We start from the raw sequence: 14,567 nt of genomic DNA, 5'->3' as shown, positions 1-14,567 counted from the left end.
CTCGTAATTGACACTTGTCTTGTTTATACTCATATTTTAGCTACTTTGTAATTATGTATGTATTTTGTTATTGTTTTTTACTCTCGTTTTATGTTAGAAGGCGTCACATAAGCCATTGGTGCTTTTTTCATAATACTTAATGAATATTATGTGAATAAATTGACAGTAGTCGGGACGCACGGTGTGTGTGAGGGAGGGGGCGATACAGAAAAAAGGGTTGGCGAGAAGAAGGTTTCAGGAATATAAAAAAATACAATTCTCGCGAACATTAACGAACTTACAGTTAATATTGTACAAATTGCACAATAAACAATAGTCATGATCCATCTTTTGTATAATAATCTAAGTAACATTTTTTAAAGTTATTTTCAACCAGCCAAACAATGAACACTTGATTATATTATTTCAGACTTGTACCACATTCGCCACGTGTCCGGTGGTTACATACAGTTGAGGTCAGTCGTGGGTGTCAAAATCCTGTGGAACGGATTCTCTATTTTGATGGTTGAGGTAGGTGGGCTGTTCTCAGTATTCCTAAGACCTTAGACTTTAGATCCTCCGGCATTTTTTTGTTGTTGTTTTTTTTTATTCACATGGATTTTTGAGCATTGGATAGGAAGCACTTGTTGTGCTTATGTGAATCCGCTGCTCATAAAACATAATACAAAAGTAAACATAAAGATGACATTAAGTATAACATAAGCATAAAATGAAAGTGGCTGGCGCACCAATACCTATAACATAACATTAATGAGATTGGTCAAATCTTCCAGAGTGGTGGATATAGTTGAACACAATATCAAAGATACGGCAGTTAGTAGGGTATGGGAGGGAGGGGCTACCTGTAAGAAGTAAAGTTCATAATGTGGCGTCGTTTGCGTTGAGTGGGTCGGAAGGGAGTATGCTTTCAAGATGAAGGCTAGATATGGATAACAACATTTTGGTCCTTTCAGTATTATAAAATTTGCAGTGCAATAAATAGTGATCTGGTGTCTCATTTGGATGCCCACATTTGCGCTCAGGACTAGTGACACAGTGATTTGACATTCACCGACTTGCCAGTCACCCCTGTGTTCCTGAAATCATTTTTGAGACAATTGCAAAACACATAATCAAACATGACATGATATTGCCGGTCCTAACCGAGTCTTTATTGTCTTGTCAAAGCAGGACATGTTTAAACACTTGATGTCATACAATAAAGAATGTACAGTAGACAAACTATGTAATTATGTTTCCAAATGTTTCAAAAAGATAGAAGAAAGGGCAACTAACAGTAGATGATAGGTAGTTTATAGTATTATTGTAATGTATAGATTCCTAGCACTTTGCATTAGAATATAGTGTAACAGTATGAAATACTCATGTTTTACATACTGGATATCCTCTTGTGCATTTAGCCCATCTGGGCAAGAACATGCAATAAAGATTCATATCACCTAACCGAGTCTTTATTTCGGCTAGGTGGACCCAGGTTACATGGGGAATACTCTAGGTCTTTGTGGGGTGTACGACGGCAACCAAGGGAATGACTGCCTCACTCGACAAGGCATTGAAATTGACAACGTCGCTGAATTCGGGAACTCGTGGAAAGTGGGTGGCACCATGTGTCCGGATGCAAACACGGAACCAGACGTCATCAGGCCCTGCGACCTCGTCACACCTCGATGTAAGTCATGTGTAGGGGACATGTACAGCCGCCTACTACAAAGTCACATACCAGACATAAGCTTTCAAAAAATGCACCTACCCTGTCAATGTATTGTTATATATCCTAATATGTTATAGTATGTTGTCATTTAATTGTCTATTTTTGTATCATTACTGTTTTATTATGTATTTTGTATGTGGAGAGACAACTGGCGGAGGTGCATTATATATATATGCACCTGTTTTGTCTCTCCTCCATGCTACTTGATGTTGCATTGGAAAGTCTAATAAATAAATAAATGTGACCGTATGTCCATTTTGTTGCAGCTACCCAAGCGAACACGTTGTGTAACATCATCCACGACGACGTCTTCGGACCATGTCACGTCGAAATAGACCCAGATTACTATTTCGACAAGTGCAAGGATGACACTTGCAGGTGTGAAGCAGGCTACACCTGTTTCTGTGATGCTGTGGCCTACTATTCCATGCTGTGTGCTAAAGCTGGCCACGTCATCAGCTGGAGAGATGATGAATTACTACAGGGCATATGTGGTAAGTAATTATGATATTTTGTTTGTTTGTTTATTTAAGGAATCTCGAATTAGTGACATATCTCATACATAGTTGAAAGAAGTAGTATCTGGGCAAGGATCCTGCAAAAAGTCAAACCTTTTGGCCGTACGGAACTGGAGATATGGCAATTTTTTTCTACCCCACCATTCACTCTATTTTGGGGCCTGATCAGACTTGGGCAAGTCTTAACGGACTAGAGTATGAAGAACTTTTTGTTTGTTTGTTTATTTAAGGAATCTGAAATTAGTGACAGTCATATAACACACCACTACTCTTCCTGGAGTCCTCTCATGACACACATTATGAAATACAAACATCATATTATCAACTGCTATTTACATCCACTTCTAACTACTATCAAAGAAAATTTGTCAACATTAAACAGCACAACATACAAAAAGTTAGGCTAAATATTCAGTTGCTAGATTTTGAAGAGTTAAATACACCTTTAACATCAATTAAGTACATCAATTAATAACAATTTACATTATACATGTTAACCTGTTTTCTGCGCATTCATGCTTGAACGCTAATTCTCCAGCAGTGAAACAGACTATTTTCCGCTAAGATGGTATTCACTAAGATGGGAGATAAATGAGGCCTCAAGTAATATGTATTCTTTATTGCTTTCATTATTGTTCTTCTCCACCCCTTTAAAGAAATTCAGGCAAGAATTCAAGCCATTTGTATTTTAATGAGATTACGATAATAACAATGTTTCAACATCATTAACACTGTTTTCAACCATCGTCGTTACCTTGAGACCTATACCAAGTACTAAGTTTGTTTATTAGACCGATCTCCATTAGTTTGTACAGTTGCCATACATACTATTCTTCCTGGAGTCGTTGACTACAAACTACTATCATAACAACATGGTAAGGCTTCTAAGTAATGGCCTGTACTAAGTCTTACAATTTTTCAAGGAATAGTTTACAAAACGTATCACTAATAATTGGTTTGCCTTATTTTCTAGATGTGAGCTGTCCAATGGGCAAAACCTACCAGGAATGCGGCTCGTCCTGTGGCAGAACGTGCAGAGAGATCGCTGAGCCTGACCACCTGTGTGGAGATGACTGTGTTCCGGGCTGCAACTGCCCCCCAGGCATGTTTGAGGACCAAGACGGAAATTGTGTGCCAATACGCCACTGTCCTTGCTACTTCGAAGGGCGATTTCTGCATGCAGGTTCCCAATACCAGCCTCTCGGATCAACAAGAGATTGGTATTCTTACACCTTTATTTTTCATTATCATAAATTTGAGGTCTGTAGTTCATATTCTTAATAAAACTAGATTAACCTTCCATCGAAGAAATATAGTTGTTCTTTCATCCCTACTATAACTGAAAAGCCAACTAAACAAAATGCTCTGTTACCTCCTAGAATAATTTCATCAGGTTGGCAGGACATAGAATATAGGTAGTGTTTCTCATGACTTCAAGCAAGTGATTCAAGGACGACAATGACATACGTTTCGCTTGCAATCACCTGCTTACGTTTCGATGCCTGTCAGGCATCTTCCCCAGAATTTCTGACTGGAGTATTGCTTCTAAAATTCACTATATAAAACGTAACGAAGCGTAAGAAGGTGAGAAACACTACCATTTGTGTAAGATGAAAATCCCTGTATCCAACATGCTGTGTTTTGCTGTTCAACAGCCAGTGCCAAAATGGCGAAGTTATCTGCACCAGTACTGTGGACGAACCAGGTGAGATACAATAGGTTTGAAAAGTCGCACTCTCTTGTATTCAACCTGTAAGCTAAGTGGCTTTTTAGTGATACTTAAATGATACTGAAGGGCCCTGGGCTGATTTTTAGGATACCACCCAGAAAATAAAGGACTCATCTTGTTTCTGCAGTTTTAAAAATTTGTGCGTAAATCTGATATTTTAAATGAACGACCTTTTAACGTATCTTATATCAATAATTAATAACGTAATGATTTTAATGTGTGCTAACTGTTTATTAATCAATCAATTATGTAATTGTCAGAGCAATTCAGGTCCCAATTACACGGAACCTGCCATTCTGTACAAGTGACGAATGCATGCCGAATAAACCATTATTACTATTATTATTATTATTATTAAATGCCCAAAGTATCAGTATTACAAAGATTGCCTTATTCATAATATTTCCAGTTTTGCTGCCCTGAAATTGCATTGGATGCCATTAATGACCCACCCCTACTCCCCGTTTTCAGAAACTTGTCCTGAAGGCCAGGAGTACATAGACTGCGGCGAAGAGCAGCATGCGGGCACCAGTGGGGCTGCCTGTCAGCCAACCTGTGAGATGCTGGGCCAGGAATCCCTCTGCCTACCCTTCACACCGTGCATGTCAGGTTTGCCCTTTCTGATATTTATTTTTTATTATTTCTTTATTTCAGGCATAACTCGCCCATATTACAACATACATATAAAATACACACACAATTACATCAGTAAAAGAATATTATGACTATATGTACAGACGGGCCCAGTTATTGCAAAAGAATCTGCTGCGGAATATCACTTCAGATTTGAGAACAGATTGGATAATGTTGTTTGAGGACTTGTGAATGAGTAACATTGTTTACGCCATGTAGCATCAAATGTGTCAATCCTATTGTAGACAAACATTATATGATATATTTTCGTTCATATTCTTTTGCCTACATTATGTATACATAATGACTTGTGACAGCCCCTGTAAGTTATACATAGGCATATATATCAAAGGCTGTATGGACATCAGAAATTCCTCCAATGATTGTAAAGTTCATTCCTATCCCATACTAGCCAGTAGCCAACTACTCTTGTAGGAGTAGTAGTAGTAGTAGTAGTAGCAGTAGTGGTAGTAGTAGTAGTAGTAGTGAGCCTTTAGACACCGAAGTAGTAGTAGTAGTAGTAGTAGTAGTAGTGAGCCTTTAGACACCGAAGTAGTAGTAGTAGTAGTAGTGAGCCTTTAGACACCGAAGTAGTAGTAGTAGTAGTAGTAGTAATAGTAGTAGTAGTAGTAGTAGTAGTAGTAGTAGTGAGCCTTTAGACACGAAGTAGTAGTAGTAGTAGTAGTAGTAGTGAGCCTTTAGACACCGAAACGTCAGAACTCTAGGTGAGATAATTGGTTGTATAAATGAGAACTCCTGTACTCTATATTTTGTCAACCTGATGAAACTATTTTCGGATGTCCCCTAGGATGCGTCTGCCCGCCGAACCTGGTGAAGGATGGAGATAGGTGCGTGGTACCGGACGACTGCCGATGTCGCTACGGAGGCAAGTGGTACGAGAGAGACGAGTCTGTGGTCAAGGACTGCAACACTTGGTACGTAGGCACTTATCTAATGGCTTTTTTGCACATACCGACCTCTTATGTACATGTTGTAACACACCACACTTATTAAAAAGAGTAGAGGACCTTCTTGGTGTTTGTTTTTAAACCTTTCAGCCTAATCATCTGTTATGTCAATCCTTCCACAAATGTGGTAAATCTTCATAAATAAATATGTAAATAAATGAATAAATAAGATCGTGTTGCTTTGCTTGGGAGTTCAAATCACTGTGTTGCCTTGTTTTCTAGTTACTGCACAAGAGGAGCCTGGAACTGCACAGAAAAACAATGTGATGGTTACTGTATTGCCTATGGAGACCCCCACTTTGGGAGCTTTGATGGGAAGAAATTCAGGTTCCAGGGAGACTGTGGCTATGTTATGGCAACGGTAAGAAAAAAAATGGAACACTATTACACAAGTAAACAAAATACAACACACACACAGTCACATACAAACAATAAAATTGGGATACAATAAATAATGATAATACGTGTTCCAAGTAAAATCTGAGATTTTATACCTCCGGGCTTTTTATTGTATATTCTTATATGTTGTTTGTTATGATGGTGTTAATTTTATGTGTTAGACTCAGCGTTCCAGGTTGGGTTAACACAGGTCAACATTTTCATCTGCAGCTTATAACATGTACCAATGAACTTATGAAAGAACGTGCATCATCTACAGCCCAATAGCAAAACAAATACCGAGTCCCAAACAAATCCGTCCACCCCAACGCGAGAAACAGCTGCGAAGATGAAAATCCCAAACCATTCCGCGGAAGGATGTCTCCTTCCCCGTAGGTAAAAAAGAAAAAAAAACTATCCAATAACGGTAATGATAATAATAACAAAAGGTACACTTATGTCATCTTCTTCCGTTTGATTCAGGATCACTGCCATAACCAAACAGGTACGTACCGAGTTGTCGCAGAGAACGTGCCTTGTGGTTCCACCGGTACAACGTGTTCCAAGTCGATCACCATCACCCTGCAGCTCCTGGAGATCGTCTTGGAGAGAGACAAGGAGCCGTACACTCGGGCCGTGTCAGGTTCTATGATAGGATTCACATCATTCCCGTAAGTTTATTTATCTATTTTTGTTATGTTTATGTTTTTATGTTTTATTTAAACAGAGTAGAAATCTTAGTGCTATTTAAAACCACTGCTTTTCAGGAATGCCCTGTAACAACAAGTGAAACATGAAAACAATAAAATCGACACAGAAACAATACATAACGTTACAAAATAACCAAGCGTGAAAACAAAATCGTTTAGCGTAAATCAATGTCGTTAAGCCAGGCCAAACTGCATCATCTCTTCACGATAAGGCCACAGCAAGTAAATTTCAGGGCTTCTTAATTGACACAACAAAAAGTACAGGGACTTTTGTATGGTCTTCTACAACTAAAGGTCTAACAAAGTTTTAACTTTGTTAGACCTTTAGTTGTAAAAATACGTGTATGGATAACTTCATCCTAAGTACAGAATATATGTACGTGGCAAATTACATACAGAATATATATATCAGTGGTAACAATAAAGGTTTTACTATTCTCTAACATGTAGTCTAAGATTGAAGCATGTGAATAAATAAATACATGTATCTCCCCACCTCAGTTGGAGAATCTTTTATATCGGTTTCTTCACCATTGTGCAAGTGGACATTGGTCTGACCGTCATCTGGGACAGAGGCACAAGAATCATGATCAAACTGTCACCACATCATCAGTACGTTCTAACAACGTCTTGGTTATCCCTTTTTTTACCACCCCAGCTTTACAATAGGCTGCAGCTGATGCGTATGGTTCATTTTGGCGATTTAACCTCATAGCTGAAGTGTATGCCTATGCAGTAAGGGGCAGATAATGTAGGGAAAACAAACCTTGATTCTACTAAAGGCTCAAACAAACAAACAAACAAACAAACAAACTGATGTAATCAATGTGTGCACTATCTTTGTTTTATTTGTTCTCATATAAATTATCTTTTAATCCTTTTCAGAAGTTAGCTTTTAAACTAAACCATTTTCTATTCGTTGGGGTTGCTAACACATTATTCAGTTTATTACACTGCATATAACCTGGAGGAGGCATAGGGCCTACGCTTATACATAAATGCATCGCCTACATTTGTATTATTCTATTTCTGTGGCAAAGAAGTTTTTTAGCTCTAGGAGATTATATTGAGGTTTGCATGGAAATTGACTAACATTTTCTCCATACAGAGGTAAAGTATGCGGGATGTGTGGTAACTTTGACAACAACATGAACAACGACTTCTTAACGCGTACTGGCGAACTGGTATCCAACGGTATCCGCTTTGGCAACAGCTGGAAAATTTCATCGGTATGTTCATTGTGGGTTGTTTTATTTCTTTATTTCTTTATTTGAATGTACCACATGCAACAACAAGTGGAAGGGAGGACAAAACAGGTGTATCAACGCCTTTACAAGTTGTCCTCCCAAACCTGAAATGATAATACAAAACAATACGGAACCAAGTCAAACAATAAACATTAGACATAAGACATCAAAAATCAGTGGACATGATCCAGTGTATGTTGCGACTTTACATTACAAATCATAATAGAACTTCGTACAAGGTACAAAATACTGGCATTTATTTCTATAAGGATACTACAACTAATCTACCTTACAAAGACTATGCCTTTCTGTAAGCGTACTAGGGTGATAGGACTCTATTTAGACATTACTTTCTTTCCGATGATGCTTTAATACACCTTTTACCTTACGGGTTCTCCTGCTTTTCACACTGACGACCCAGTGTGACACCAACACTGGGTCAAAGGTACCTCGTAGACGATGTCGGCCCCCGTCGCGGTTCAATGAAGGGTGATAGACCCTGATGTATATGGACTCCCTCACCCCTCTCAAGAAATAGTCTTGTTCAGTGTCTAAATTCTTACAGTGTCATTTCGTGTTTTGTTCGCCAGACCTGTCCAGACCAAGAAAGGGCTATCTCTCCATGCGAGCGCAATCCCCATCGTGAACCCTGGGCCAGGCGGCACTGCGGCATCATTATGAACCATGAGCTATTTGGGGCCTGTCACAGTGTGGTAAGGAATACAGTTATGCCAAGTACCAGGGTGAATGGTATAAAATCAAGTTAAGCAGTAACCTAGCTTAGTACGGGGGACCAGGTGAGTGTACGAAGTACAATGTGACATAATTCCCTATGGCGTAAGCCCCAACTGACGTAACCAATAACCTTACTTCGTACGGGAGACCGGGTGTGTGTACGAAGTACGATGTACGAAGTTAGGAGTGACGCTAAGTCACCTGTCCATTATTTTCAGATAAGTCACTCCTAATTCGTACACCGTACACCCTCCCCCGCCCCCTGTACGAAGTTAGCTTTTAGTTACTAGGTCGAGTAGGATTGAAAAGTTACTAGGTCGAATAAGACTGAAAATAGAAATAATACTACAAAACCTTTTTGTACAGCAATTGCATGTCTGACTGGTTATACAACACATAGTATTACATGCAATTAAAAGAATGCCTGCCTACCTGCCTAAATGCTTTGGCCAGGACTGGCCCCTTGCTCCTCTTCATTTTTTCCCGCCAGGCATCAAGGTCCTTAGCCTTTCGTTCAGCGTACTTGAGGGACCACCCCGTGTCCTGTACTATCTGGTCCCGCCATCTTTTAGGGGGTCTACCTCTAGGTCTGGGGTTTGTGAAATCCTGATGGTAGGCCCCATATACCAAAGAGTCTGGGGGTCTCCTCTGAACGTGACCAAACCACCTCAGCCTTCTTTTACGAATGTCGTCAATTATGGTATTTTCCATTCCCAGCATGGCTCGGATTTCCTCATTTCTGATTAAAAGAATACATGTAAAATTTGAAATCTTACAGATCAACCCCAAGGACTTCTATGAAGCATGTATTTATGATACGTGCGGCTGTGACAGCGGTGGTGATTGCGAATGCTTCTGCACAGTTGTGGCGGAATTTGCTCACCAGTGCAGTCGATACGGCTTCCACGTGCGCTGGAGAACCCAGGAAATATGTCGTAAGTAGGCTTGTTCGTTTGTTTGTGCCTTTATTTATACTCGATTTACAGATTATTTACCCCATTAGGCCAGTTTGGGCCGTTTTTCATGGGGGTCGAGTGTACATTTGGGAGGAGGGGGGGTGTCAAATAAATAGTAGACTCAAGAGAAACATACTAGTAGTATATCCTCTTGTAACAGAAAGTACAAAATTGCTTCTTGTGGTCTTGGGATGGGTGTCTTTAAGGAAATAACCAAAAGGTCCCGGGTTCGAGTCCTGACATGCCATTGATCTTGTGCCCTTGGGAAAGACACTTAACACACTTAACTCAGATGTTGTCTGTCCTGTATTTGCTTTTTTGTGTGGGTCACAACACCAGCAACAGCTGCCTGTGCCCCATGTGTATTGCACTGTTTCAATGACTCAAATTAAATGAAATCAAAGTAAAAAGAAAATGATATCTGCCCCACACAGCTACTCAGTGTGAGGATCTGAATGTGGATGACGAGTGTGAGTGGCACTACGACCCTTGCGGCACAGCCTGCCCTCCGACGTGCGAGGATCCCTGGCCCGGGCACTGCGACCTCGGCTGCTTTGAAGGGTGCCATCCACGGTGCCAACCCGGAGAAGTGCTGTTTGGTCACAGGTATCTCTCACTCACTCACTCACTCACTGCACGGCTTAACGTCCGTTGTTCCCCGTCATGCAAGGGTTGGACGTCGTGGGGTGTCGTTTAGGTCTAATAGCTACTCTCCAGCTGCCTCTGTCTAGCAGGTTGGCCTTCTGTAGTTTCAAGCTTTTGATGTCTTCCCTAATACTGTCAACCCATCTCTTTTTTGGGCGACCATCTCTGCACAAATTTATTTCCTTAGTTCTAGTACATAGGCCTGCAGGGCTCGAAATAGTGGGGTCGCGTGGCGTAACGGTAGAGAACTCGAGCCAAGAGGTCCCGAGTTCGAGTCCTGTCATGTCACCGATCTTGTGCAATTGGGAACAGGCACTTCCTCACTTTGCTAACACGGCTTTCCTCACTTTGCTAAGGTAAAAGCGAGTATTGTATGCCCCGTGTTGTTGGCAGCATTAATGTTGAAAAAAAACGAGTTTGCCGTACCCACGTCTTGCGATTACATGTTACTGGGTGCACGGGTAAAATTGGAGCTCTGCAGGTATTTCTGATGTCTACCAGCACCTAACCTGCACCTGCTTATACACTGGATTGATATACAAATGTTGATGTATGTGGGGTTTTTAATTGCTGCACAATGTTTAGTAAAACTTTCTGAAAAAACAACAGGTGTATCCCAGTTGAGGAATGCCCGATACCCACTACTACGGCAGCACCAACCACTACTGAGGCCCCCACAACTGCCGCTCCAGAAACTACAGTATGTGCACCTGTGTGTGAATGGGGTCCATGGATAGATCTGCACTGTCCAGAGACAGGTTGGTCCTTGAAAACCTAACGCTGTGGTGCTATCACCAATAAACCTCCCTGCTACCTGATACAATAACCAATGCAGATATTTGGTGCAAGATAGTTTACTGGGCTAACTTTGCAGGCTGGAGCCCAACATAACATGATCTTACAATAGTGAAGGGGGGGGGGGGGTACTTGTCATTTTTTTTACTTTTCGACCATTTTTTTCATGTCTATTGTTGGTAATTCGTCGTTTTCTACTGGACAAATTCTTTCCTGTTCCCCATGCTAACAAGCCATGATATTGCCTGGAGGCCAGATTACCCTACGAGCCTCCTTCCAAAATCTGTACATCCAGTTCCCAGGCCCCGAAAAAACTGTCATTAGTATCAATAGAAAACAATCAGTCGTCTAAGGTAAACGTAATTGTTGGTCAAAAGGTCCAACAATTATTAAAAGATTTCTTTTAAGGCAAGTAACATAGTAGAGAAGTGTTATTTTCCTTCTTTAGCCCAATTGTCTGTGGTATTGCTTAGTTTCACGTTGCAGGCCTGTATGGTGCATATATCAGAACTGATGCAGCTTGTATAAACATATTATGATTTACTTAGCAATTTAACGCGCTTGATCAACTACTAGTCACACAATTGTTACCTGACTTTGGTTTAGTTTATAGATCCTTGTGCTGCTACTATTTGTAATATAGTGATTTTAATATGATATTTCCACCTCTATTTTAAATATGATATGTTATTACTTTTATATGAATAATGGCACGACTATATGTAACGAGTGATTTTAATCGTGATATCTCTACCTGTATTTTAAATATGTTATGTCACTACCTGTTATATTGATGTTTACCAGTTCAATTCAGTGCGAGTTACTACTTACACTGCAAGACTGTAAATGTTTGTTGTGAAGCAACAATAATAAACCAATCTACTAATTTGGACATGAATATTGTACACATGTATATGCAGCACTTGCCACATTATACATGTAACTGTTACTCTTCTCACACACAGTTTGCGAGTATGGTGATCAGTCTCTTGGACTGTCGTGCTACCTTCTAGTACCACCAGAAGACAGTGAAACGTATCAGCAAGCAACAATATACTGTGATGCTCTCGGTGGCACAGTGGTGGTTTACTCATCTATGGATGAAGCGGTAAATACAACCATATCACATTGCCTCTTACTTAATAACTTTAAAAGAAATTTGTATTTAAATTGGTATTGCTCAGTGGCAAGACTGTTAGCATCGTTAGACCATTGAGCACATCAAAATTGTTCATGTCTATCAGCTATTCTCAAGGTCGTCTGATGAGCTTTCATTAATATCAATGATCTGTCAAGAATCATCATAGTTATGACAATTGTCCAAAATCGGCTGCCTTATGGTCTCTAGCTATGCCATTATAGAATATGGAATACCTCCCTCGAAAGCAATATAATGTGAAACTGTGTGCTGTTACTTCTGCCCGTAGCTTACGATCATACACGAAGTTGACAATGTTGACATGCTATAAGCAATGTGTGATTGTATTGTTTTCATTTACAGGGTTTTATAATGGAGCAATTTGGATCTGACACTTTCTATGTTGGTGCTACGTGGGAAATGTACTTGAACAAATGGGTTTGGGATAATGACAATGTCGGAAACGACATCTTGGAACGGCTGTAAGATTCCTTTTTTATGTTTTTAATGAAATTTTACTACTCGTTTGCCTTTTTATTTTACTAAAGATATGATATGAATAAGGTATCAAACATTTGTCGAGTTAGAACCTTAGCCGACATAGTGATATACTAGAATAATAAATATTTTATTCAAATTATGTTATAGTTATACAGTGTAGAAACAAGATGTTTTTTTATTTTTATTCTTTCACATAAAATGACACAGAAATTGAACCATCCAGGTAATAATACAATAGAAACGGAAAATTATACAGAACATAGAAATAATAATAATCAATTATTTCTATCTGTAGAAACATTTGATATAGTTATAGTCATAATAATATCAACTCATTTCAAACATAGAAATAATAATAATCAAATAAACATTAACGTATCTGTAGAAACATTTGATTATAACCATAATGATATCAACTCATTTCAAATATAGAAATACTAATAGTAGTAGAAACAAGATGTTTGCTTTCACCCTCATCTTCTCTAGGGATGTTCCTGATGGGTCCATGATGGAGCCATGTCTTGTTAGTATGAATGGACAACTCATGGCTGCCAGCTGTGACATCGCAAGGCAGTTCATTTGTGAAACAACTGGAAGTAAGTTATTTCTTATACATTCTCATGCAGGAAGGCAAGCGCACTCTTCTTTTTCTTCACAACTGCTTATTCCTCTGTGAGAGGATTATTAGCAGCTGCGATGCACAAAATTAGTACCTGTGTGCAAACAAAGGATAGGATAGGGGTGGACATGGACAAGTGCAAGAAAGGGCAAGTGAAAATCAGTGATGTTGGTATTACACATATTTACATATGTATAAAGGACAGGGAGGCAGCTCAATGCAGCGAAGCCCGTCCCAGCTCTGCTTTGAACTGGGAGATGGACTTCGCCTCCGCCACGCATTTTGTAATACCATTGCTGTACATGCTGGTATGATATTCAACAAATTCGTCATCGTCCTCATTCTACAAATTACGAATGTGAAAATGGGATGATTGGATATATTGAGTGTTACAACCCTAAAATTCTTGATAAGGCCACATCGACTTAATTTTATGGATGACATCCTCTGAAGACCCCAAAACTAGTGCGCGCGGGCGAATAAAAAAAAATCCGACCAAAAATAAAAATGCTACTAATTATAAACCACAGGAATACAAAGCCCAGGTATTGTGAATTTTCGGCAGTACATAGCAACGTATACGACATGCTGGCTTTTTGCGGCATTTATGAATCGGTACTGTACATGTACTTATGTACTGAGTTCTTGAGTCGTGGAGCTTCGGTAGCCTGGGTGCTCGGCTCCGTTTTGTCGCTGACTACCATGGACTACCCAGGCCTAGAGCCTGAGGACAGAGCCCGTGGACGTGATCTTTTTTTTTTTTATTTTGAGGGCGACAGGAGAAAATCAATGCGCGCGCGGATGTCATCCATAAAATTAAGTCAGTGTGTCCTAAACAGTGCTTGCTGTTCCGTACCTAGCATGTTCCTTCATGTAACTGCAGCGCCGGGTCCGGAGAGTGAAGACGATGATACAGCACGGGAGGCAGGATATGACATCTGTGAAGAACCCATGGGCATTGAGTGTCTAAATGTGGACACAGGAGAAATTCTGGAAAACGGACAAATGTCGCTAGATGATGGCACTTATTGTACACTGGAGGATGGTGCTACATGCCTCTACAAGTAGGTGTAAAAGTCACACCATCATTATCTGTCAACTACCCGGTAACAGTGAGTAAAAGTATAACAGTACATGATTGTATATGTACCATCACCAATGATGAATAATCCATCTAACAAGAAACACTCATAGTTTGCCTGCTTGACTTTACAATTGCAGCTGTCCCAATTATCAAGTCAGGTACCAGTGCTGCTATGCCATGGATATATGTACAACCCCTGG

At 39.9% G+C, this 14,567-nt stretch overlaps 1 protein-coding gene across 1 annotated transcript in view; it reads left to right on the top strand.

Moving 5' to 3' along the window:
- The window catches only part of LOC109483132 (mucin-2-like), a gene marked incomplete at its 3' end in the record, with an annotated part of 60,456 nt that overhangs the window by 30,127 nt on the left and 15,762 nt on the right, over positions 1 to 14,567 (top strand). Inside the window, exons 26-45 of the mRNA XM_019786128.1 lie at positions 410 to 510; positions 1,465 to 1,669; positions 1,978 to 2,205; positions 3,203 to 3,449; positions 3,885 to 3,934; positions 4,430 to 4,567; positions 5,400 to 5,526; positions 5,782 to 5,920; positions 6,421 to 6,608; positions 7,149 to 7,259; positions 7,756 to 7,876; positions 8,485 to 8,607; positions 9,408 to 9,564; positions 10,020 to 10,191; positions 10,840 to 10,988; positions 11,991 to 12,133; positions 12,527 to 12,645; positions 13,151 to 13,260; positions 14,167 to 14,347; positions 14,505 to 14,562. Of these exons, the coding sequence (XP_019641687.1) occupies positions 410 to 510; positions 1,465 to 1,669; positions 1,978 to 2,205; positions 3,203 to 3,449; positions 3,885 to 3,934; positions 4,430 to 4,567; positions 5,400 to 5,526; positions 5,782 to 5,920; positions 6,421 to 6,608; positions 7,149 to 7,259; positions 7,756 to 7,876; positions 8,485 to 8,607; positions 9,408 to 9,564; positions 10,020 to 10,191; positions 10,840 to 10,988; positions 11,991 to 12,133; positions 12,527 to 12,645; positions 13,151 to 13,260; positions 14,167 to 14,347; positions 14,505 to 14,562 (2,867 nt within the window). The remainder of the gene's footprint in view (positions 1 to 409; positions 511 to 1,464; positions 1,670 to 1,977; positions 2,206 to 3,202; positions 3,450 to 3,884; positions 3,935 to 4,429; positions 4,568 to 5,399; positions 5,527 to 5,781; positions 5,921 to 6,420; positions 6,609 to 7,148; positions 7,260 to 7,755; positions 7,877 to 8,484; positions 8,608 to 9,407; positions 9,565 to 10,019; positions 10,192 to 10,839; positions 10,989 to 11,990; positions 12,134 to 12,526; positions 12,646 to 13,150; positions 13,261 to 14,166; positions 14,348 to 14,504; positions 14,563 to 14,567) is intronic.

This window comes from Branchiostoma belcheri, unplaced genomic scaffold (assembly GCF_001625305.1).
Source record: "Branchiostoma belcheri isolate BF01 breed outbred unplaced genomic scaffold, Haploidv18h27 scaffold62, whole genome shotgun sequence".
Classification (NCBI taxonomy): Eukaryota; Metazoa; Chordata; class Leptocardii; order Amphioxiformes; family Branchiostomatidae; genus Branchiostoma; species Branchiostoma belcheri.
The sequence above is the reverse complement of the archived record's forward strand: the minus strand, read 5'-3'. Positions and strand labels throughout refer to the sequence as shown.